Source organism: Callorhinchus milii, unplaced genomic scaffold (genome assembly GCF_018977255.1).
Source record: "Callorhinchus milii isolate IMCB2004 unplaced genomic scaffold, IMCB_Cmil_1.0 Scaffold2, whole genome shotgun sequence".
NCBI classification, from domain to species: domain Eukaryota; kingdom Metazoa; phylum Chordata; class Chondrichthyes; order Chimaeriformes; family Callorhinchidae; genus Callorhinchus; species Callorhinchus milii.
The window spans coordinates 36,074,747-36,101,061 of NW_024704743.1; the positions used below are offsets into that span (position 1 = coordinate 36,074,747).

Below are 26,315 nucleotides of genomic sequence, written 5' to 3' on the forward strand. Positions count from 1 at the left end.
AGGCACGACTCAAGTCCCTCCTTTTTGACCATGCCTTCAGCCGCCCTCCTACCTCTCTGCCCTCCCTCATCCCAACCCTGTACCCTCCACGCTCGGGTCCTGATCCCTGACTGTTCAGCGCCTTCGGACATCCTCCTGACGTGAAAGGCCCTTTACAAATGTCATTTTGTTGCTGTCTGTTGTATGTCCTAAACATAAAGTATTTGTGAGTTTTCTCATTGATGTCCCCACTTCTAATTTTGTTTTGTGAGAATCACTTTTTTCCTTTCACTTTACCGATGCAAATATATACAAGTCGTATCCTTGTTATCTTGTTATTAATAATGGAGTCTACTTTACAGTATTGCTCAATGGAATTCCTCAATAGGATAAGTGAGTCACACAAACAGTGTCTCCTTTCAGAAACCAGATGTGTGTTTCGCTGGCCCACATGAATGCTGCTCTGGTGTCATCTACTCCTTAAGCAGAATTCAATTCCCGTGGGTCAACAGGAATCTAATTCACAAATACTGCAAGTTAAACTCCATTGTTAGCTTCAATATCTCTGCAGAGTATAAAAGCACACTGGATGAAATGAGTTAGTACTCCCAAGGAGATATACCTATTCATCTTTTTTTAGTGCGCCCTTGACAGTGGAGTAAGTAAATAGTATTCTTTGTAGTTATGTGGGAAAAAAAGTGATAGTTGTGAAAGGCCAGTTTCATTTATGAAGACTAAAGGTACTTTGCCAATTCGCAACTCATATGCCAAGTTTCTTGACACCTTTAGAAATATTTTACTAAGCAATCCTCTGTGACTCCATTTTTCTTCTCACAGATTTTTGGATCCTCTGCAAATTGAGATTTTCTCATTGTTAAGGTCATGTTGCAGATGAAGAAAAACAGTAATCCCTGTGGAATTACATGGCCACCATTCTTCACTTGTAAAATATCACTGTTTCCAAGCACATTTAGAATTCTCTACAAATTGCACAAGCTTCTCTAAATGTCTCCTCAAGAATTTTTACAAAGGCGTTTTGAAAGGTCAAATAGGACATTGACTATGCTACCTTTTGTATGCTATTGTCAGGGCATCACAAGATCATAACAACAACAACAACAACAAGATTCCATTTATAAAGCGCCTTTCACGTCAGGAGGACGTCCCAAGGCGCTGCACAGTTGGGTCATGACCCGAGCAGGGGGGGAATGGTCAGGGGAAGGGAGGGAGCGAGGAGGGGGAAGAGAGTCGAGAGGGGAGCTGAAGGCTCGGTCAAAGAGAAGAATATGATTACAATAAATTACATTTGTATAACACCTTCACATTGGGAGAATGTCCCAAGTTGTTGGACAGTCAGGGATTTGGACCTCACCCCTACCCCCCTTTCAGGCAACCTGATCCAGTTATTGATTACCCTCTGAGTAAAGAAAAACTTCCTGGTATCTGTCTTGAAATTGCCCTTTACAACTCTAAACTTATGTCCTCTAAACCTATGTGCCTCACAGAAGCTTTGTTAATCAGCTTAATGGTAAAATAATTCCTTTCTAATTCATGTTTTAATGTTATTAATAATGTTAATTAAAATAAATTTTTTGGGTTGCAATAAAAGATATTTTGCATAGCTTTAGAACTAGCCTGTACTTCCTCAGATTTCTGGCATCTTAATTGAGGTGAAGAACCCAATAGATTATCCTCCAGATAAACTGCAAACTCCGTTCTGCTTGGTTCCTATGAGTGCCTTCTCAACTCAGATGCTGGCCATTTTGATTTGCATGAATGCTCACTGCATCTTACGGATCCAGTGCAGAACCTCAATGTTCAACCCCCTTTCAAACCCAAATCCGGTCTTCCGCTCTCTTGCATTCCGTCAACTCTACAACATTGTCCACCTACATCAATACTTTTCCCCTCAGACTACCGAGATCCTTGCCTTCATCAGAACCAGGCTTGAGTATTCGAATGCCCTGCTCAGCGGACTCCCTCGTTGCTCCCTAGATGATCTAGAACTCTATAGCTCGATCCTCTCCTGCTCTGTGAGCCTTTCACCCCATATTTGCTCGACTCCACTGGCTCCCCAATTCCCAACGGATTAAGTTCAAGATCCTTGTATGCAAGTCCTTCCACAGTCTTGCCACATCCTACCCCTTTCTCAATCATCTAAATATTGAAGTACAGTTTATGCTTTGGAGATTGATGTTTTCATCTGCTTTTAGTATTCCTAATTTCTTAATACAAATACCATTTCCTTGCATTTCATATAGCATCTTATCTTGTTGTTGAGACTTCTCAAAGCGCTTCACAGAATATACTGTGAAGTGAATTGACCCTGTATATTGTGGGCGAAACGCAACAGCCAATTGCGCACAGAGTGTCCCACAAACAGTCATGGATTGAGTGACAAAATTATTATTTTTAATGGATTATTATCCCCAGAAAAGCGATCCGCGAATCGACTAATAACCTACCGACTTGCTGTTAGGTAATCAGAGGTGTGTGGAGTAAGGAAACTTGCCTAAAGTTTCGCTCTACCTGGGAATCAAACCCAGGTCCTCTCACTCGTCAGGTGAGTGCTCTAACCAATACGCTACAGGACTCTGTAAATATGCATTTCCTTGTGTATTTGTTTTTCACCATATTGTCTGTGAAGAAGCTTTGCTTGCAATATTTCTAATTCCACATAAACAACTGCTTTTACTTCCAGCTTTCAATTGATCCTTTAATCCTTAGTGCACCTGTGGTTTTGTGGCATTCTTTTACTTTGATACGCTGAATATCAGAACCAAACATACACAGCTCATTCCTATCGTAAACAACAGTTCATCCTTTAAGTATGTTCTCTCCATTTATATTTCAGTCCCAGAGGTGGAAAGACCGTGCACTAAGTAGTTACTTGTTCTACTCTGTCACATACTACATTGTAATATTCTTGAATAGAGTAGTACATTTGTGATACTTTAGTGCCATAAAATTTATTACTACTAATTACTGTGATGGTGACAGACATTATGAAATTCATTCCTCTCAGTTAGCTGTATCGGCTCCTGTTACCTGATTAAAAAAAAAACATTGATACAATCCATAGTGCAATGGACGTGGAAATGGAAAAAAAACCCTCAAATGCTGGCAGTGGGATTGAATTCTGTATTAAAAGATGTAATGTTTAATCTTTAAACATGGATTTACAGCTTGTATTAGAAGCAAAGAGTTTGTAATCTAATGAATGCACTATAATTAAATCAGAAATTAGACTTGTCGTCTGTTTACGGACTTAATTAAGGTGCACCCATTAAATTAATTAACCTACAGTCTCTGAACACAAGAACACTTTGAGATCCTGGATGTTGTTGCTTCACAAACTTGCTCATTTATGAGCTGTTTTCAAAATCTTTTGTGTGGAGTCATCCTGTTCGCTGCATTTTAGTTGAAGCTTGATAATCTCAGCATCGTTCTGAGAAAAATGCTTGGGCGGATCGTTAGGTTAAGATCCGTGAGCTCTAAAGCTGCACAGTTCTATTTTTAATAAGAGAAACGTTGAATAGTACGTATTGGGTGAAGTTGCCAGGATTTCCTTGTGATAATTATTTGCAAGTTGGCTTCCTTGAGATTGAATCTTGGGTCTAGCTCAGGAACCACCTTGACATTTTCAGATACCAGGTGTACCTTGTTCTGGAGGCAAAATTTGAATACAGTAGAAGAAGAAGCTGTCTTTGTTCAGTCAATATCATTGATCTTTAGTATTGAGGCAACGTTTTAGAGTGAGGATTCCCTCATTGTGTCAAGGGCATACGGAGGAGTGGGAATGAGATAAGATACTTTTATTCCCAATATTTCCTTTTCCTTTTTATTGATAGCTTCCCTTGATCACTCACCAATCCTTTATTAATAATGATAATAATCCTTGCATTTGATATAGCGCCTTTCATGTCGGGAGAACATTTCAAATCGCTTCACAGGATTTAGTAGTGTAAAGTGCAGTGACTGTATTTTGTTGGCAGACAGTAAACATTGTTCCAAGACACGTCAGTGCTGGCCACTGGGAGATACACGTGGAGGCCTGAAGTAGCAGAGTACCTTCTAACTTTTTTCTATTCCTTTCCTCCTGCTCCTTTGCAAGCTCCTCCCTTTGGCAGCATGGAAAAGGTTAGTAGCCCATCAGTGGGGAATCAAAGCCATAAACTCTGCATTGTACTCTTAATTGTACTCAGAGTTCTGCAGCTCAATAGTTAGAGCACTCCTTCACAAGTGAGAGGCCCGGGTTCGATTCCCGGCAGGGCGAAAAGTTAGGCAATTTTCCTTACTCCACACGTCTCTGTTTACCTAGCAGTAAGTAGGAACTTGGTTGATATTCGATTGACCCATTGCTTACCGGGAGTAAAAATTATTTAAAAAAAAGTTACTCAATCCACAACTGTTTGTGGGACACTGCTGTGCGCAATTGGCTGCTGTGCTTCATCCACCAACTATACAGTCAATTCACTTCACAGTATATTCTGTGTAACGCTTTGAGACGTCTTAACAATATAATAAGGCATTAAGTTAAATACTATTATTGTTATTATATCAACTTACATTTGTTGACTTGCTGGGACATGAAGTATTGACATTCTGCCTAAATATCTTGCTTATTTCTCTTGGAGCAAACCCAGCATAGGGCTATAATTATGGGAATTGGACCAATTTATCCTGCTTGGGAGATTAAACTGCACCTGATCTGAATCAGACAAAGCTCACTGAACTGGGCAATAAGTGGCAACGTTCAGAGAATTCCTTTTCAGTAATCTACTGAGCCTCATTCTTTCAGTGGCCCGTCTCACTTTATTAAAAGGGTATTGCCTTTCTTAAAACGTGTTTGGTGAGGCACTTATTTGTTCACAAAAATCTGGTGCAATAACAGAAGTCATGTTGAATCATGACAATCAACAACATTACCATACCTGTCAGGATACAACAACAACAAATTGCAATTGTATACCACTCTTCACGTAGAATAACGTTTGTGAGCGTTTTACAGTGGTGGGGATGTGCTCTGGGGTGGGGAGCAAGCGAGGTGTCCATGGTAGGTTTTAAGGAAAGACTTATTGACAGTAGCAAAACAGAGGGGTTGAAGGATGGATTTACAGAGGTTAGGGGTGTAGAATTGTAATTGTAAAGCTCAGCCACCAATGTGTTAATACAATATTATCAAATTAAAATAATGCAGTTCTCTCCTCCCTTTTCAGCTAAAATAATATTTGTCAAACACACTTTTGCATAGGTGATTCAACCTTTAAAATTAGCTTCTTGGAAATTTGACCCGATGTGCTTGGATTATGAAAGTCAACAACTTAAATCTGATTTAATTATTATGCAATCTTGTATTTAGGATAAATGCAAATACAGTGATTAGAATGAAAAGCTAATACTGTTCCCTTTAAACCTGTATTAATGTTGGAATGACACATCGGGGTGTAACAGGATACTTAATGTGAGTTGCGCAAATGGGGACTCATTCCCATGGTGGTGGTACATCACTGTCATCCGGTGCAATGCACTTCAGAGTTGAATTCTCACAAGTTATCAGTATTTCTAACAGGATTCTATATTAAGAAACCCTGCATCTGAGTCTCAAGAGTTAAGATATCTGCAGCAAATTATTCTGTTTTTAGGGCCTTGTGCACCTTACCATGTCCTTATCACTTTAGGATTTTTGTTTAATGCTGAACCTATCATTCCCATCTTCGCAATCCCCCAGAGGATGAAGTTCAAAATCCTTCGAAGCTCTCCACGGCTTTGCTCCCCCTCCCCCCCCCCCCCCCAAACTCTGTGACCTGCTAACTCCAAACTGCCCTGTCTGCTCCCTCCGCTAAGCAGACACCAGCCTGCTCCATGTCCTCCGCCCTGCCCGCCCCACCATCGGCGGTCAGGCCTTCAGCTTCTCTGTCTCCACTCTTTGGAACTGCATCCCACAGTCACTTTGCCTCACTTCCTCCTTTGTCTCCTTCAAGGCCCGACTCAAGACCCCTCTTTTCGACCGTGCCTTCAGTCACCTCCTGCCCTCCACCCGCCCTGATCCCAACCCCAGTTTGCGTGTGGATCCTCGACTGTTCAATGCTTTGGGATGTCCTCCCGACGTGAAAGGCACTATACAAATGTAATTTGTTGGTGTCAATGTTATGTTTGTACCAAAACAACATCAGTAAGATATTAGTGCAGAGGAGTTGAATTGTGCTGTGATTTATCTGTATTACCTACATTGAGAGCTACAAAATGGATGGTTTGGTAGTGATGTATATCTATTTTCACATTAAATCTGCATTTGTGACTACTGCCAGATTCAGTGACACACACAGGTCTGCAATGCCATTGCTGATATCACATAAGTAAAATGAAAGCTTTTCTTGTCATTCATCAGTAGCAAAGAATATAATTTTTTTTCTTGCTGTTTGGGTTTTCATAAGCTGATATAATAGGGTGTTGACCTCCTGAGCACAGCATCAATGATTTGGGGAAATGACTGGCAAGTTGTTACCTGGCTGAACAATATGGGCTTATGCTGACTGCGGAGAGGGAACATTTGAAAGATGGCACTATTATAAAAGATAAAAGTTGTGGTGACTTTCACTGGTGCCCGTAGGGCCACAGAAAAACACAATCAAAAGATTAATACTGATGGCCATCATTTACAGCATGCCAGTCTGGATTGAAGACTGACATGGAAACCAAGTTCACTAAATATACTGATTTCAGTGTTTCTTTTTGGAGTCCTGTTGCTCAGTGGTTAGAGCACTCGTCTTGCAAGCAAGATGACCTGGGTTTGATTCCTGGGGAGAGTGAAATGTTGGGCAAGTTTCCTTACACCACACGCCTCTATTTACCTAGCAATAAGTAGGAACTCAGTTGTTAGTTGATTGGTGGATTGCTTTTGGGGATAATAATTCCTTCAAAATAAAGAAAAATAATTTGGTCACTCAATCCATTACAGTTTGGGACACTGGTATGTCCCAATTGTCTGCCGCATTTAACCCACATAATATTATGTGAAGCGCTTTGACATGTCTTGAAGACGTGATAAGGAGCTATATCAAGTCGTCTTTCTTATTCCTATAAATAGAATTTGAAACCTGTATTTCGACAATGCAATTGTTTTTTGATCTGTTATAATAATCACGTCTTTGAGATGTCTCAAAGTCCTTCACAGATATATACTGTAAAATGAATTGACTATATTTTTGTGGGTGAAATGCGGCAGCCAATTGTGCATAGCAGTGTCACTCAAACAGTCGTGGATTGAGTGACCAAATTATTTTTCTTTATTTTGAAGGAATTATTACCCCTAGAAAAGCGATCCACCAATCGACTAACAACTTACTGCTGGTAAACGTAGGCATGTGGAGTAAGGAAACTTGCCCAATGTTTCGCCAAACCCATGTCCTCTCGCTTGTCAGATGAGTGCTCTAATCAACAAGATTACATTTTGTTGGGATACCTCTCCATTTCTAGCTGGTACTCAAGGTTACAATAACACTGAGGACTCTGCATATGGAGAGGAGAGGTAATGGGTACCATGGTTCCAGCCTGTGCCACATTCCGTCAGTAAGAAAGCTAATTTGGTGGCCATTTTGACCTGTTAATACAATTAATTAAACATATCTTAAAAGAATGGATATAAAAATCTTGTTGTATTCTAAATGATTATAGGGGAATCCCTATATCCCAAAAAATAGTATAGCGCCTTTCATATTGGGAGAACGTCCCAAGGCGCTGGACAGAGTACAGCATTTCAGACCCAAGCTGGGGACGGTGGGGGGGCGGCCGATAGCATGGTCGAAGAGGAGGGTCTTGAGGAGGGACTTTAAGGAGGGGGCGAGGCGGAGTGACTGGGGGATGGAATTCCAGAGATTGGGGGCAGAGTGGCTGAAGGCTCTCCTGCCAATGGTGGGGCGGGTGGGTCGGGGACATGGAGCAGACCAGAGCCGGCTGAGCGGAGGGAACGGGCGGGTTGGTAGGGAGTTAGGAGGTCACAGAGGTACGGTGGGGCGAGGCCATGGAGGGCTTTGTATGTGAGGACCGGAATCTTGAACTGGATCCTCTGAAGGATAGAGAACCAATGGAGTTAGGGGAGATGGGGTCACGGAGTTTGGACACGGGCTGCAGAGTTCTGGATTATCTGCAGCCTGTGGGGGAGGAGTTGGGAAGGCCGACAAGCAGGGCATTTGCATAGTCGAGCCTGGAGGTGATGAAGGCATGAACAAGAGTTTCAGTGGCCTGAGGGGTGAGGTAGCGGCGGAGTCGGGCGATGTTACGGAGGTGAGGGAAGGCAGAGCGGTCATGGCTTGAATGTGGGGAGAAAAGACAGTTGAGAGTTGAACAAGACACCGAGGTTCCTGACTGGCTGGTGATCACTAAATTACAGGACTCCTCTGAATGTCTAATTTGGGTAAGCTTAAAATCCAGAAAAGACTGTACACTGTACAAATGTGCAGAAATGCAGCACAGATTGCAAAATGCATTGAGGCACTTTGCAATGGAATATAGCCTTTAGATTTGAGCAACTGATTAAATATTACATCTTTAAAGTGATGAAATAGTCAATTAAAAAAATTGGTATCTTCTGGTCAATTACATTTTCTTACAGAAATTGGAGCAGCATTTAATACAAATGTTAAAATACCAATGTAAATTAGCATCAAAGCAATATCAAATATGTGCAATTCAAAGAGGAATGACTGGAAGCATTCTCCAGATGATCATGAAAAACAGCTAATTATTAAAAACTAAAATAGATCGTGGATCACGGTAGCTTTTTTTTGTGTGTGAATCTTTTTGCGTCTTAATTTATTTTGAAGTGTGCCGAATTGGCCAACAACTCGTGATCTGGATGCAGAAAGAAACTGAACAACTAGAAAAACAGTAAAAATATTTGTCTTCGTTTGAGTTTTCAGTTTAGAAAATATTGGCCTGGTTTGTTGAATTATTGTAACTGCGCTTTTTGGAAATGGGAATAAACTTTAGTATGAGCTATCTATTCTGAATTATTGTAACTGCGCTTTTTGGAAATGGGAATAAACTTTAGTATGAGCTATCTATTCTCTGTGATACCCCCAAACTTGATCTTTTAATTTTCCAGTAAATATGCGATATGGAGTTGTCTGAGGAAGCGTGTCTCCTTTATCAATACTCTTGGACTTATCAGTACTTTTGGGACATCCTCCTGACTTGAAAGGCGCTATACAAATGTAATATTGTATTGTCCTGCACATGGGGAGACAAAAGCAATCATTTGGCTTACTGAAACATGACNTTTTTTTCAGGTCTAGACTATTTTGATGGTCAATTTGGAGCTTGGCACAAATACCATGGGCAAGAAGCTAGACCTCTCTGGTTTGACGGATGATGAAGCTGAACACGTCCTAAAGGTTGTCCAGCGGGATTTTGATCTGCGAAAGAAGGAGCAGGACAGACTAAGGTACATTTTGAACTCTGAGGGTGGTATTTTATCAGGTTTGTCAGCTAAGTCCATAGTCCCTGTGTATTAAATAAAACCGAGTTGGTCTCTGTTAGACAACAAATTAGATGTCGGAAGCAGGCAATATTTCAGAAGGATGAGCTATATACTGAGCACTAGTTAGAGATTGATTCTGTAACTTTCTTCTAATTGTCAGATGGTGTTGGAAAGATAGGTTTACTCATTTAAACCTGACAAAGAAATAAAGCTGAGTTGTGCTTGAAATAATAATACTTCTTGCCAGTGTTTCTCTAAAAGCTTCCAAACTTGAGTACTTGGTCAATTATTCTTAGGGGCAAGAATATCAAAATATCAGCTGTACTTCCATGTTTTTTTTAACGGTTTTCAAAGACAGTCACTGATTCCATCATGTAGTACTAGATACAAATGAACCTGAGGAAACAAATTGTTCTAACACAGTTGGTTATATGTCAATTAGCAATCAAGTACTTTATTTGCTCTCGTTATTTTAGTTATTATTTTAATAGACATATAAAGCTATTTATATTGCCCCCAGATCTTTAACTTGCCCTAAGTTATGTTTCAATTCTTGGCCAAGAAGCAAGGCAGGAGAGCAGATGACCTGCTCCCAGGCCCTCTCTCCTGGGCCAGCTGCTAGTTAGTACACAAGAAGGGCCCACGGCAATACAGCTTTGAAAACAGAGTGGCAGATTGCTCTACCTGGCAGAGAGGAACTGCCTGGAACTTTGGTTCACCTTCATCAATGTCATTGCTAGGATCTGAAAGTTACTGTGCAGGGAATTGTAAATAAGAGCCTGGATTCTGTGGCACAATACAGTATGCTGGGACCAAACAGTGCACTCAACTATCAAACCACCTTGTTTTGGTTTTAGCTTATTTGTAACTAGTTTTGATAAACAAACTTTTTACATGACAGTGACTATCTTGGGTCTCAGTCTCACACTGCGGCAGATAGATTTCTTGCATGGCCAAGGTAGAAGTCATAGAATTTCAAACAAAACCTGGAATATGTTTTTTTTTATCTGGATCAAAATGTTGATCTAGTCCTTCATCTCTTATTCATGATTGATATTTTCATTTCAACTTCTGATCTCAACTGTTTTTTTTATTCTATGAAGATATGGCTGTGCTTTAGAATACAAAAAGGCTGCAAACTTTCTCCACAGCTCACCTCCCATTCCATTATCCCCATCCAAAATACTGGAGTCCTGTAGCTCAGTGGTCAGAGCACTCGCCTTGCAAGTGAGACACCTGGGTTCAATTCCAGGCAGGGCGAAACCTTAGGCAAGTTTCCTTACTCCACATACCTAATAATAATCCCTCCAAAACAATAATAAATTGGTCATTTTCCATCCACGAATGTTTGTGGGACTGCTGTGCTCAATTGGCTGCCGTGTTTCATCCACAAATGTACAGTCAATTCACTTTCCAGTCTATTCTGTGAAGCGCTTTGAGACGTCTAGAAGACGTGAAAAGCACTATATCAATTATTATTATTATTTTATTATTATAACTGGTACTCTGATCATCTCTGAAAGAGGGACTGAAGGAAATTTAGCAGCAGATTCTGAAGCGAGAGCCGAACAATGGAACAGTCTTGAAGCTTATGGCAATAGAATGAAGATAAATCATTCAGGCACTTGTTTGGTAATCATTGTAGTTGTTTTCCAAGAATGTGGATGGGTATTAAATTGCTTCTGAAATGGATATTTTATAAGTCTATGAAAAAATGGAGAGAAAGTGTTCTTATCCATTTGTATTGCTTAAGCTTTCATACACATTTGTTTTCCAATACTGCTGGTTTTCACAGTTTATATAGGACTTTACAGCACCGAAACAAGCCATTTGGTCCTACTGGTTCACACAATTGTTTGATATCAGTGGCCTTGGAGGAGGAAAATCTTTTCTGTAAATTAAGTGATTCTACTAGTCACTAAACACTCAGATATATATTGTGCAAATAGATATTCATTTAAGTCTTTGCCCTCACTAGACGCAACTGCCTCTTTTGATTTTTTTAAAAAAGTTGTGTGAATTTTATGCTGCTTCAAGTGAGGGAAGCTTATGTTGGAGAGTGAAAGACTTTTCTAACTTTTGTTGTAATAATAATTAGAATATACACATACCCCTTGCATTTGATATAGCACCTTATGATGTCAAGATATCTCAAAGCACTTCACAGGATATACTCTAAAGTGGATTTGACTGTGTATCTTAATCACATGTCTCAATGATGTGATAAGGCGCTGTATCAAATTATTATTATTATTATTTTGTAGGTGAAACACAGCAGTCAGTATTGTGCACAACAGTCCCACAAACAACCATGGAGTGAGCGACCAATTTTAGTTTGCACTGGAGTGTCAGCTTAGACTTTCTGAATTTTGAGTTCCTATATGGGGCTTGATCCACAACCCTCTGACTCCGAGGTGAGAGTTCTACACGGAACCAGGCTGAAACACTCCCATTAGTAATTCCATCAGTGATTTAAAAAAAAACTTGCAACAAAGACAATCCATTACTTTGAACACAGTGAACCATAATGTTTATAATTAGCTGGTTAAATGAGAAATTGTAAAGACAACATGTTTTCTTCAATGATTGCACACGTGTATATGTGCTTATAAAGTAGAGGAGGGTGAGTTTTTTAAAAAAAGTCTGCTGATGTCCTGTACTCCATTGCTTCTTATAATACTGGTGTGACAGGGAAATCTGTACCTCTTTCTGCTCTACTAGCTATGAAATCAGTCCTGTAGCTGGAAATCAGAGATAGGACATTGATATGAATATAACTAAATAGCCATCTTTTAAAGAATTCTGCTCTGCTTTTACTTTTTTATATAGCATGTTAATAATCAGATGTAAGAGTTCACAGAGTTTGTAATGATATTTGATGTTACCAATATTGAAAACTGACAAAGATGGTTATTTCATGCAATTATTCCAAATTCACCCATTTATTCCTTAATTAAAGATATTAAATGTGTCTTGTCACTGAGAAAGTTTGCCTGACTGTAGTCACTTAACACAGATGCCTCTGTGAAGGATGGATGAGATAACTAAGGTGATTTTAAGCATGAGGGATCTACTTAAATTAGCTGCGGTGCACTGTTCTGGAGTAGAATCTAGACACTATCATTATACTTCACGCAGCTGAACCATTTGGGAATAGGGATGGTGACACACTGGATTACGGAGGAAAAACAGCTTCTCAAATGTCTTCTCAGGTTTTCAGGAAACATATAAAGCCCTGTGTTAAATCAACAATCTCGATGTGAAAGGTGCTATGTAAATTTTTGTAGTTTAGTATTGGTCGGAAAATATTGTTGCACAATTTTGAAACATCATAGTGTTCAACTTCAGCATCTGGCTGAGAAGTCATTCGTTCATAGAAAGTGGACAGTGGTTCAAACATGGCTGCATAATTCCTTGCCAGCTTGGTAGCAGAGTTTGGCTGCTCACACAGATTTCTTCATTGTTATTCTCAGTGGGACGTTAGGGTAGGAGTAATTCAAACAGGTTGTTCAATCTTTTGTATTGGTAATACAGAGTTAGTAATGAAAGAAATAACTTCTATTTTTATTGCACTTTTTTACTTATCGTTGAAATATTTTAAAGACCTTCATAGTTAATTACTGTCAAGTGTGTGAATGTTATTGCGGGCAAACATGGCAGTCATTTGTTCTCGCAAGTTCACATTAACAGCTATGAAGTGAATGAGCAATTAATCTCGTGGATTGTTAGCGAGGACACCTCTTTTTGAATAGTGCCATGGACACCTGAAGAGGCAGATGGGACTTCAGCTTAACATCTTGTCCAAGGATACCAATGCAGTGCTCCACCAGACATCCACTGAAGAGTCCGTCTGTTTTACGGTGCTGTATAATGAAAATATAAGGATGTCAGTTTGTAACTTGTTTATGAAAGGCGCCCTTCATGAATGTGCAGCAATGGTGGCCATTTTTCAGGAAAAGTTATTAGGACAAAGGAAGTGAAGATGGGATGGTCACTTTGGTTTTGTCTTCTGCTATAACATAGTGTTTGGGTTAATGGACCAGAAACAGCATGTTATAACAAGGTACTTACCTGTTTATTCTAAGACGATTTTTTGCTCCTTCCCCATACAACTACAACAATTTACATTTATACTGTGCCTTTTATGTCAGGAGGATATCTCTCAGTGCTTCACACACTGACTTGGAATTGGGGAGGGGAGAGAGAATGTACATGTGGAAGTGGATGCCAAACCTACAGATGATGCCACTAAGAGCACATGTAGATGGTGAAGAGAAATGGACCGAAGATACACCCCTGAGGAACACCACATGTGATCGTACGAGGGCAGAAAAAGGCATTGGAAGAGATGAAATGAAGACACTAGGAGATAACTAAGTTATGAAAGGACAGAGACATTGAGGGGGAGCACGGAGGAGAGATGGTGGTGAAGGATGCAGTGGTCAATGGGGTCAGAGAGGTCGAGGAGGAGAAGAAGGCCCTGGCTGCAGATTGAGAGACTAGGGATGTCTCTTTCTTATCACAATATGATTTTTTTTAAAACTGGGGTAAAAATGACATTTGAAATGAAGACACTAGGAGATAACTAAGTTAGGAAAGGACAGAGACTTTGAGGGGGAGCACGGAGGAGAGATCTTAATAGATTTCCATTTTCCCCCACCAGCCATCACATGGGCATATTATTGAGTCGCATGGCTAGTTAATGCCAGATTAAGGTCAGTTTAGTGCTTTGAGCTTCGTTCATTAGAAATTGTGGAAAACTGCCAAGAAAAATATTAAGGACAAAATTTGGTATTCCTAAATGTAGTCCATAATTAATATTTCAATTTTTGGGGAGTCAGATGGATGACTGCCACATGTGGAAACCCATCACTATGCTTAAGAGTATCCAAACCAAACTGACATTTCCATGCATCCCACCCACACATGGAAATTCCAAAGATATTTGGAATGCACACACTCCCTCCCTGGAACAACGCAGCCTGCTTACCTAATTCCGGGACGTATTAGGCGCAGGTTAGCAAGCGTTTAGGCTTGGGGACCCTATGCGGTATTGCAGAAGCCAGATAAAACCACATTGCTTGCCATTGAAAGCACTGCCTCTGAGCTTTCCCGCAATAAACAAGGCATCAGCGCTTTATTGCTAAGTTACAAAGAATTACAGCACAGAAACACGACACTTGGCCCAAGCAGGCCATGCTGGTGTTTTTCTCCACATGTGTCTAATTAGTTGAGTTTAGATCCCCAGATGTCATCCTCAGGCTGTGTAGAGCTCTGCTCAGATCACAGCTAGAATACTGCATAGAGCTGTGGTCAAGGGGCTGCCCAGGCACTATAGGCAGTGTCAAGGAAGGAGAGCAATGATGATGATCCTCAGTGTTACAGGAATGACCTATCAACAATGATTAGACAACAGGGACCTTCTAGAGGTGTACAAAGTTTTGAAAGGGATTGAAAAAGTCAACCCAGAACAACACTTTAGGATCCACCAAGACAGTACAACAAAAGGACATGGGTGTAGAGTTGCAAATATGTTTTTCAGGACAAATCGGAGGGTAATCATGGCCTCGAACAGGTTGCCAGGAGAGGTGGTAGAGGCCAGGATACCGGATTAATTAAAAAAACAGCTTCATGCTGTGATTGGGGGGAGGGTAAGGGGTCTGGAATGCTGGTTGTGATGACATGGGTCAAAGGGCCTTCTTCATCTATACCAATCTTGTGAATGGAAACCAAAGTGGAAAGTGAGATGCCCGTGGGTGAACCCATTCTCAGGCGTGGGGATAGATGATCTGTCCCAAACCTGTCGTTAAGAACAGTTGTTTAGGGATATGTTGTAACGGCATTTTCTGTCCAGTCGATGAAGTGTTCCTTACTTAAAAAATTTTGTTAAATCAGGAACTGAATCGATTTAGGAATACACATTCCCCCATGTGTGTTTGGTACTACTGAACATTATCAGCATGCTCAACACTGTCATATGAGGGCAACTGAGTGCATGCCTGGAAGACGGATGGACATATGGACATTTATTTTCATGCCCTTGCCCAGGGACAATAAAACAAGAACACAATCTCTTTCAAGGAGTAAATCACCTGGTTAGTCCGGTCGTGCACAGTATGCTACAATTGTGATTAAACTCCTATCTTTTCTTTTCCATTTGCTTTTTTTTAGTAACAGTGGTATAATGGTATCCATTATACTATACCACAATTTCAACCCTGCGACCATTTTAGAAAATGTTCGGAGATATCTCCTGACTTCTGAGCAATGGTACATCCAAAGCCGATTGGAAAAACGCTAAGAATCACCATCCTGAATTCCCGCTTAGCTATATTTTACGTCCAATTCCATTGACTTGACTCCTTTTAGTTAGAAAAGCACAGCGATTCAATAAGGTGGACATTAATAGTCTATATCCATTTGTCGCTGAAGCTAAAAGGAGGTGATTCTGGAAAGTGTCCCACTAATTATTATTAGATTAAATCCTTTGATTTGATATAGCTTCATCTATATAGTGTCTGGTATCTGTAGACAGATGCAGCAGTCAATTTGCTCACAGCAATATCCAACATACAGCTGTGATGTGAAAGAGCCAGCTTTATTTGGGTGATTGTTAGCCAGGACACCAGGAGAAACTTCCTTCTCTTTTCGAATAGTGCCATTAACATCTACCTGAACACACAGAAATAAACTTGAAAATAATGCCTTTAGATGAATAGAAAATTAATAAACTTTGCATATGATATAGCTCTTATAACGTTTAATATAGGAGCACATGTTATAGGAGCTTTAATGTTTGATGCTCCTTGATATAGTTCCTATAATGTATAATGCTTCTTGACATAGCTCCTATAATGCTTCACATTTGGTTGGAAGCAGATTCTCCCAGTGGTACGCCGATATACCAACAAATAAATTGATTATGGACTTCATGGCAATTTGTGAGAAAATACTCTGCACAAAATGACTATTTGTTGGCAACCACAGTAGTCATTTTGTGCACAGTGTGGTCCCACAAACAGCCAGAAAGTCAATAATCAATTTATTTGTGTTAGGCGGGTCACTGGGACAAACTCCCTTCCCTTTTTGAATCATGTTCTGGGACCTAACCTCTAAACTCCACCTGAACAGACAGTCGGAACACAGGTTAATATCTTATTTGAGGGGCAGTTCTTCTAACGATACAGTGCTCCAAAATAGAAGTTGGATTTCATTTTTCGATTGGAATTTAAGTAGGGAGCAATTTGGTGCTTTGCCAGAAGTGTAATTGCACTGCCTGGAGAGAAAGCCAATTGAACTGTAGCAGGATTTTATTTAGAAAACAGGGTGCTGTAAAATATATCGAGAAAATATGTTGAGCGAGGGAATTTTATACAACCTTCCTCCCCCACAATTAAATCAGGGTGTATTTTGGAAGTTGTGCATGTCCTGAAACTCCACTCACTGCAATAGCATTTCTGGCAAAATGGTAAAAAAAAATCCCCTGAAAAATGCAGCCTCCCACAAAACTTACAAAAATTGGTAACTGACGGTGTTGAATATGAGTTATAAAAATTGGCTTATGTGTGAAAATAGTTTTTTTCTGATTGACTTTCATCGAATAAATGAAACTGGTATTTGTTGGTGAATATTGGCAAAACATGACTTTGATGATCCTTGGCTATTAGTTTCTGCTAAGTATCACTGAATTTGTAGTGAGTACTTTGTGTGCCATTAGCTTATTTCCAGGAATAAGTCAACTAATGTTTATAACCTGTCACTGAATTGCCAGAATTGCAACTCTTTTATAGTCAGCCATGTTAATGGAAATAAAAATAGAATCCTATGAAGCTATAGGATACATTGCAGTCTAATTGTCCAAATGTATCACATTTCTCTTCCCCAAGCCGAATAAACAGGGTCTGTGTTTTACAGTTCCTAGGAGCTAGTTTTCTCTAGGTTTCCTGACTTTTCATGCTACCCACTGATTTAATTCAGTAATATCCCTTTTTAGCTACACTCAAACGCTGGCCACGGGAATCTCAACCACTGGGTAACTTTTGGCACAGGGATTTCCTCAGGTGCAACTGTTCTGCTGAGATCATGGGAGGAGGGGAGAAAATTCTTACATCGAACTGCAAATTTCAATTGACTGTTTCATGACCAATAAAGCAAAGAGGCATCTGCTCCCCAACCTCTGTTTTAAACAATCTTAACCCATCAATATTTTATTATTACAATTGGTATCAGTACTGGCTAGAAGGGACATGGGTAGACTTGCCTTCTGATTTTAATTTTGCCCTTTTCTCATTTTGGAATTCACACTTCTTTAACACCACCCAGATCTACCAGTCCATTTTGCAATCATTCCATGCTGTTATTTCTTTAGAATGACTCATATAAGCTACATATTTATGTGCATGTTTCATGTGGCAGCAAAGATTTTAAACCACTCAAATTTACCCCCAATTACCAGAAATACATCTACCACTTCTATAAATTCTTTGAGATAACATGTTCTGACTTGTATGAAAATAACTATTGCATTGGGGATCATCATTTATTAATTGCTTAAATTATAAGCATTTGCCTACAAATACACAGTCTCTTTCTTTACAGTATATCATGTGAAGTGCTTTGAGAAATCCCCCTGACACGAAAGGCACTATTATCAAATGCAAGAATTATTATTAATAGTAAGTAGCAGCCTTTTATTACCTCTTTACGGTGGGAATATATAATGTAAATATATAATGATTAAGATCACTAATTTTTAGCGTCCACGCATAGTGGAACTCATACAAATTCTGGTGGGAAGTTTTTATTCTCTTATGTTCATGGAAGTGTTTTGAAAAACTGTGTAGAACATTGTGATACATGTGGGCTGTTAAATCGAGGTAGGCTCGTGATGTATGATGCTTAAAATGGACCACAGTGCTCTTTAAAATGCTCATGCTATTCAGCTTCCAGGCATTCGCATTAAGAATACAACTGAATATCATTGCAACTGGAAATGGACAGTCACCAGGGATTGGGAAATCTGCAATCTTGTGAGAAGTGGCATCAGTGGAGTTTTATGAGCTCAGTGTCACCCAGGTTCCAATCTGAGGACATTTCGGTTCTTGAGTATCTGTGGAGCAATGAAGCTATTCACAGAACATGACTGCAAAGTGGCATTAGCAATTGTTTCACTGTGGAAATGTCAGGGAGATATGCCTTGAATTTCATCTTCTGCTGTCAGTTCTTGCTATTCTTGTCAAAAAAGAAAACCTTATTTTACTGATGGTGTTCCAGATACAGCAGAAAAAAACGAGGCAGCCTTTTAACAATAAAGTATTTCTGTCTGAAAAACTCAGTCTGATCTTTAAAATTAATAAATGTGTTAGTTGCTTTGAAATGACTTACCAAGCACCTAGGTGATATGATTATATAGGCAAATGAATAACAGTGCTAAATTCACAATGTAATCTCAATTAATATTTTATATCCAATATTTGGGAGGTAATACTGCTCCAAAATATGTGCTGAACTGAATTGGCATTCCAGCCACATTGCGACAACTCCTCCAGCATTGAGGCCATATGGCTATGTGATGAAATACATACAGTCTGAATTTAACTAGTTTAGTGGTATTTTTCTTTTAATTCATGAGTTGGTGTGATGTTCTTGAACTTCTGAGGTGAATTTCGGAATCTGTGTTGTGTATATTCAATTGTGGAGTAATATCTTTCGTTATTGTCTGTGTGTGCACTAACGTTTGTGTTGCTTTCCAAAGCTTGCAACAACATACTTATATAGCACTTTTCACATCGGGAGGATGTCCCAAGGTACTTGACAGTCCAGGGTTTACACCCAAGCTGTGATTGGGAGCCGGAGGCATTGGGGACAGTGGGGGGAAAGATTAACAAAAGGCGTGCTCAAAAAGGAAGGTCTTGAGACAGACCTTGAAGGAAGCCAGAGGAAGGTGAGCTGTAGGGTCTCGAGGATGGAGTTACATAGAATGTGGGCCCATTCCTGCTGAGCAGAGGGAGTGGGTGGGTTTCATGAAAGAATGAAACAATGATGAGATCAAACCAATGCTGTGGGTGGTTGTGTGATCAGCCAGAAAGTATTTGGTGCAGGTTGGCAAGAGCCAAGGCTTGGGGACCCTAGAATGTGCATAGGAATTAGGTAAGCACGATCCATCCTTCCAGGGAGACGGTTTACATTCCATTCCAATAAATATCTCATAAATTTCCCTATAACAGATGGGATGATTGGAACTCTCAGCTTGGTTTGGAAACTCTTAAGTATGGTGATAGGTTTCCGCATGTGTCAGACACCCGTCTGACCAAAACAAAATCCCTCAAATAAAATTGGTCATTCGCTTCAAGGCTGTTTGTGGAACATTGCTGTGTGCAAATAGATTGCCACATTTTCCAAGAATACAGTTCTACCCTTTACAGTAAAATCTTGTTCAGCCAGTAACTCTTAAGCCACTGTCGCAATGATGCCATTAACATTCAACATGTGTTTTCTTAGTTGTACTTTGTGAATGGCAGAAACTATTGATTAAAAGGATTCTGATGATGAGATTCCCTTTTTTGAGAAAATTATGCAGTAAAACGGTAAGGTCAGCTTTAATAGCGCAATTGCCTTTTGGTATATAATAAACATTCCTTGATGCTCCCTGTATTCAAGTTAGTTAATTTTAGTTGGTTAATTAGTGTTAGTTAATTGCTTGATTTGCCAATGTATTATGCTATCAGGAACACTTGAAAACATTTCATGCAGCATTTGTGCAAAAGTAATGTTACTTCATTTAGGAATGGGCCACCTGATTATTATTATTATTAAGGTTGGAAAAGCATGTGGGAAGGTGTACCAGGTGCAAAGAAACTACAACAAATTATATTTGTATAGCTTCTCTCATGTTGGGAGTATGTACCAATCAAGGATTTGGATCCGAGCAGGGGGTTGGGATCAGGCTGGGTGGAGGGCAGTGAGCATAGGGGTAACTGGGTAACCGAAGACGTGGTAGAAGAGGAAGATCTTGAGATGTGCCTTGAAGGAGGCAAAGGAGGGAGCAAGGCGAAGGGAATGTAGGATGGAGCTTCAAAGGGTTGGGGCAGAGAGGCTGAAGGCCCGGCCGCCGGTGGTGGGGCGGGCAGGGTGGGGGATTTGAAGCAGGTCGGAGCCCACTGAGCGGAGAGAGCTGACAGGTTAATACAGGGTTAGTAGGTCACAGAAGTAGGAAGGAGCAAGGCCGTGGAGGGCCTTGAAGGCGAGGATGAGGATTTTGAACCCTATTCTCTGGGGGATGTGGAGCCAGTGGAGCCGGGCAAGGATGGGGATGATAGAGTCACGGAGCCTGGTGCGGGAGAGGACACGAGCTGTAGAGATCTGCAGCTTGTGGAGGGAAGAGTTGGAAGGCTGACAAGCAGGGAATTAGAGTAGTCGAGCTCAGATGTAAGAAATGAGTGGATGAGGGTCTTAGCGGCCTCAGGGGGTAGCTGTTGGAAGAGCAAAGGCAGCCGAGCGAATCCCCTCAATTTTGGTCTCAAGGATGTCCAGCACCTTCTCGCAGTTGGAGTGGGAGGAGAGGATGAACGAGGCATGAGAGGGAGAGAGAGGGAGGGACGGAGGCGTGAGAGAAAAACAGCCTTTGTTTGTTTATAGAGGTGTGCCAGTTTTCTCAAACATCCTGCCCAACTCTAAAAGTTTGTCTGTATATTTTTTCCCATACCTAATCTGGCCTCTATCACTGTAGGTGTGACTGAATGACCTTTGCCAGCTGGCATTTAAAACAGGATCTGGCTTTGTACAAATATTCTTAACTGAGGTGATCAAACACAATTGTTACAGTGTGATGTTAACCATTTGGGATTTTTATTGCATTTCTTTTGAACCCAGATAATCATTTTAAAGGAGTATTGTCACCTGTCAGCATGTCTTGCAAAACAAGTTTACGAGGTTATAAAATAAACATGTATATAATTGTAGGAACAAAGTCAAAATTTTAGGAGCCAAATATTGTGGAGTCCTGTCACTTTATGGTTAGAGCACTCGCCTTGCAAGTGAGAGGACTTGGGTTCAATTCCTGGGCAGGGCAAAATGTTGGACAAATTTCCTTACTCCACACTACTCTCTTTACCTAGCAGTAAGTGGGAACCTGGTTGTTAGTCAAATGACGGATCGCTTTTCCGGGGATAATAATCCCTTTTTAAAAAAAACTTGGTCACTTCAATCCAGACTGTTTGTGGGAGGGACACTGCTGTGCGCAATTGGCTGCCCACAAAATATACAATCAATTCACTTTACAGTATATTCTGTGACGCGCTTTCAGACATCTCGAAGACGTGACAAGGCACGATATCAAATGTGAGGATTATTATTATTGTCAATTAATGTCAGTTTTTGTCAATTATTTTTGCTCAAATATTCCCGGAGAGGTAAACACCTTTTACAGCAAGTAGGAAGTGGCAAAACCAATTACAGACTAGCATGTGAGAGGCTCTCTCAGACTGTCTAGTTAGTGAGATTAACAAGTTCCTGTCACTTAGGAATCACCCATGTCAGTCAACCCAACCAGTGACCAGTGGAATTAGTGGAAGCTTGATTTACTTTGTTACCTTCAGAACCCAGGCTCATTATCTGTCTCTTTTACCTTACTTATTGAGTCACAGGACCATCCCCTGTACAGTACCCTAAACAATACAAAATGGTTCAAAAAATGTAATCACCAGTTATGGGGTCAGAAATAAGTTACAACAACTTGCATTCACCCGGGTAGCGTCTCGAGCGCTGAAAATACTTAATGTTGTTAAGATTATTAAATATGTTAATTCAATCTTTTGATAGTGCTTTGTGATGGAATTTTGGGCCTCAAATCACTGTTTAAACTCATATTTTGCTTTGATTTCTCACTAATTATTGAACTTCCACATATAAATAGGGATTTGCCATCCTATGGACACTTTTCATAATTGGGTTTGATATAAGACCTTGTTTTGGGATGATCGCATAAGTTTCTCTGATATCTCCCATGCATTTAATGAGTCTTCATCAGTTTGTTGTTTGTTGTTACAGTCTACTCTAAGGCCTTCCTGCCAGTTTTGATTAAACAGAAGAATTCACCATTTGGCTGACTTGTTTTTAAAAGTTTTTATTTCATGCTGCAATAAAAACTTGGCTGCTGACCCCGTCAAATCGACCTCAACCATCAGTTGGTTTCAAAATCTGAATTGATTACAGGAAGCAGTTCACACAACACTTGCCTAAGCTTTCTTCCACTTCATGCAACCTTTCGAAGTGTGAAGAGAGCTCCCAGCTCAACACAAGGACTTGAACCGACTACTCGTGCACTGGAAGGTTACCCTGGCAACAAAGAAGTTGAAGCGTGATTCCTGCAGGCAAAGCAAGAAACCTTGGGTTGCTGTACAATGCCTGAGAGTCCCTGTAGAAATTCAATACTGATGCGATGCTGCATCTGGTTTACAAAAACTCAGAGAAAGCTCCTTGTTTCTACAGGATTCTGTTGAATCCAACAACGATTTGCATTTATGTAGCACTCTTTGCATTGATAACATCTGGGAATGCTTCACACAGGCTGGGCTGGACATAGACCAAAGGAGCAGGGGGTGGGGCGACCAAAGGTGCTGTCGAAGAGGTTGGTTTTAAAGTGGCATTTAAAGATAGTTAAAGAGGGAGTGAGGTGGAGGAGTAGAGGCAGGGTGTTCCAAAGATAGGGGGCGTAATCACTGAAGGCACGCCCACCGCATAAGTGCAAGTTGTTGTTATCAAATGCAAGGATTATTATAGCCAGACCAAAGAGCCCCATGAGCAAAGGTTTGAAAATACGTTCCCTGACACCTCTTATTACACAGAACCCTACAACACAGAATACAGGCCATTTGACCCAATCAATCCATGCTGGTATTCCTACTCCAAATGAGCCCTCCTCCCCTTTTTAAATCCCTCTCCTATTTCCCTTTAATAGCTGAGGGGCTGTGTTCACCTATGAATAACTTAAAAAATATTTTTTTAAAAAAAAAGTGTTTTCTTTCGAAAAGCAAATTTGAGTTACTAACGTAAAATATTAATGGCTATTTTTGAAGCACAACACAATATATGCGATCCATCCTTTGCCACCCTGCATTAAGAGCTGGCAGCACTGTTATAAATCTAATCACCACAGTGTGAAGAGATGTATGCTGTGGGCTATTGTTTTTTGTCTTGACCGGATTCTTCAATGATTGATTAAGTGAACTGAAGCTATTTTTACCCGAATTTGTTTTTTTAGAAATCATATTCCATACCTAATCCTCATTAAAGCCTAATGATTTGGGGGCAGAAACATTCCATGTTTATCAGGATGCAGCTCTGGTAAACAAGTCCCTGTATACAATGAGGAGCAAGAATCTTCTGCGCAGCAAAAGTTAACCAAAACGCTCCTTGCAAGGGAGAATGTAATAATAATGTTATGTGTAATGTGGATTCCTGTCGCTCAGTGGTTAGAGCACTCGCCTCACAAATGAGAGGACCCGGGTTTGATTCCCTGGCAGTGTAAAAATTTGGTCAAGTCTCCTTTCTCCACATTGCCTCTGTTTACCTAGCAGTAAGTAGGAATCCGGTTGTTAGTCGATTGGCAGATCGCTTTTCTAGTGGTCCCTTTTCCAGTGGTTCCTTATAATAAATCCACGAATGTTTGTGGGACACTGCTGTGTGCAATATGATGCCACATTTCGCCCACAGTCAAGTCACCTTACAGTATATTCTGTGAAGCACTTTAAGACGTCTTGAAGAAGTGATAAGGTTCTATATCAAATGTATGGTTTATTATTAAGGAGTGCTGAGAGGTCTGTTCTCCTGGAAGACACCATTACCAGAAGAACTCTCAACCCTTATAACTTCTAGCAGTTTACCAATCCGGCAGACTCGACCAGTTGTTAACCCAAATACCTTTGGGTGGACGTTAAGCTGGTGCTGTTGAGTCCAGTGCTGCTGTGCTCTATACAGGAACCACACAGAGAGGCGACTGCTACTCCTCACAGCTATTGCTGTGGTTTTTTTTAAAAAAACACAGGCAAATAAATGTACAGGCATAGTAACTGGTTATTAAGCTGCAGCTAGCATAACGTTGCATCAACATAAATACACTATTATAGCCACAGAGAAGTGGGGCAGAGTATTAGTCGGGATCTTTTGATTAAATATTGTATATATATCAGTTGGATATTTTTAAACTTATTGTACAAATTGCCTGTAAATACATAGTCACTACACTTAACAACATTGGATCCTGTGACAGTTCGACAGTGCTAAAGCACTATTAAATTCAGCGATTATTATTATAACCATGTGTCAGCCACATATCATTGACACAGCTGTCACATATTGCATAGCACAGTGAGGTCAGCACCTGTAAACTTAAAGATGTGCTTTGTAAAATGTTGGAATTTTTTTTTGGCTGTGTAAGGGGAAGGGGTAAGAACAAAGAATAATGAAACAAAGCTTACAGAGGATCTGTGAGGCACCCAGTGAACCTATCTATTTGAGCATCTGTGTACAGCTGTACTCCAATAGCATAATAAAACAGTGACTGCATATTCATATACTGCAGTGTTTATCTAACACATACAGAATTTCTCTCCAGAGTACAACAACGGCTACAACATTCAGATTTGACACTGCAACTCACCAGTGAGGATGCTTCCTGCAGTACTTGAGACTTTATATATATCCTTTTCCTCAGAAGTATGATGTGCATCAGAGGATTTCCAAAAACAAGGTTTCCATAAAAAACAAAATGTTTCAACATTTGTCATTTTAATTAATGTTATTCCTTTATGAAAATTGCTTTTGGTTGTTGAGAGAATCAGTGTGTTGCCGGGGATCCAAACCACCCAGAATCAGCATGAATTTCTAAACCACTTCATAGCCATATTTTCATTAAACAAAGTAACAATCTGCTGCACTAAAGCTTTTTGTTTTAAAAAGGCCTGTTTTATTTCTTGTTCTTCCTCCTACAGTGGACTATTTTCACCAGTGCACTCATTTCACAAAACCTTTTAATAATTATCATAATTATTTTTGCATTTCATTAGGATGAACAATATTGCAACCCCAATGAAATGGTACTTAATTTCCATTACTCCATTTTCATGACATGGTATTGGAGTATCCTTCCCAGTAATATTCTCTCACAAGCTTCTTATATTCACTGTTAACGTCAGCACCACTTTAATTTAGCTCATAGAGTGCCGTGTGTTATTAAGTGACTCATTCTGATTATGGATTAGATGGTGGTAGATCTATTGCTTATAGGTAGAAGATTTCTGTCATTTAATGTCACAGGCAGGTAGCACCCACAATGCTATGTTTAGAATAATTTACTTCACGATGTGTGCATTTGAAACCCAGGCTCGGCAGACACCTTTTCATGCACACGACTCTTTAAAATTGAAGTGCCAGAGTATTTGGGGGGCAACTTAACATGATGCTGCTTTGAGTTTGATTCACCAGTGTCATTGGAGCTCTTAACAAACGTTGGATGTGCCAGAACTTTGTAATTTTCTTCCTCATCGACTGGCCTGGATTAATTGTGTTTGCGCAGGACAAGTTCTTACGTTTCTACTGAACTCTGAGTGTGGTGGGGAGGGGAGACAGGAGCAGAAGTTATCCAAAGTTAAATGAATTCTGGAAGACAAACTGGGAGGCCAGCTACATAAAAAAATAGCCTTGTAGAGACCACTACAGCTGCCCTCAGACACATATACTGTACTTCCCACCAGCTGACTCTAAGAGGAGTACAGACTGTTGTTTCATTAGCCCACCCTCTGATTGAAATAGCGGTTTCATTGTCAACAAGATTAATGATTCAAAGGAACAAGTCATA

The 26,315-nt window shown here is 40.2% G+C and overlaps 1 protein-coding gene across 1 annotated transcript in view; it reads left to right on the forward strand.

Annotated features, from left to right (window-relative positions):
- myripb (myosin VIIA and Rab interacting protein b) overlaps positions 1-26,315 on the forward strand; it is a 230,568-nt gene that overhangs the window by 17,011 nt on the left and 187,242 nt on the right. The window contains exon 2 of the mRNA XM_007896883.2: positions 9,270-9,424. Coding sequence (XP_007895074.2) covers positions 9,285-9,424 — 140 coding nt within the window. The 5' untranslated portion in view covers positions 9,270-9,284. The remainder of the gene's footprint in view (positions 1-9,269; positions 9,425-26,315) is intronic.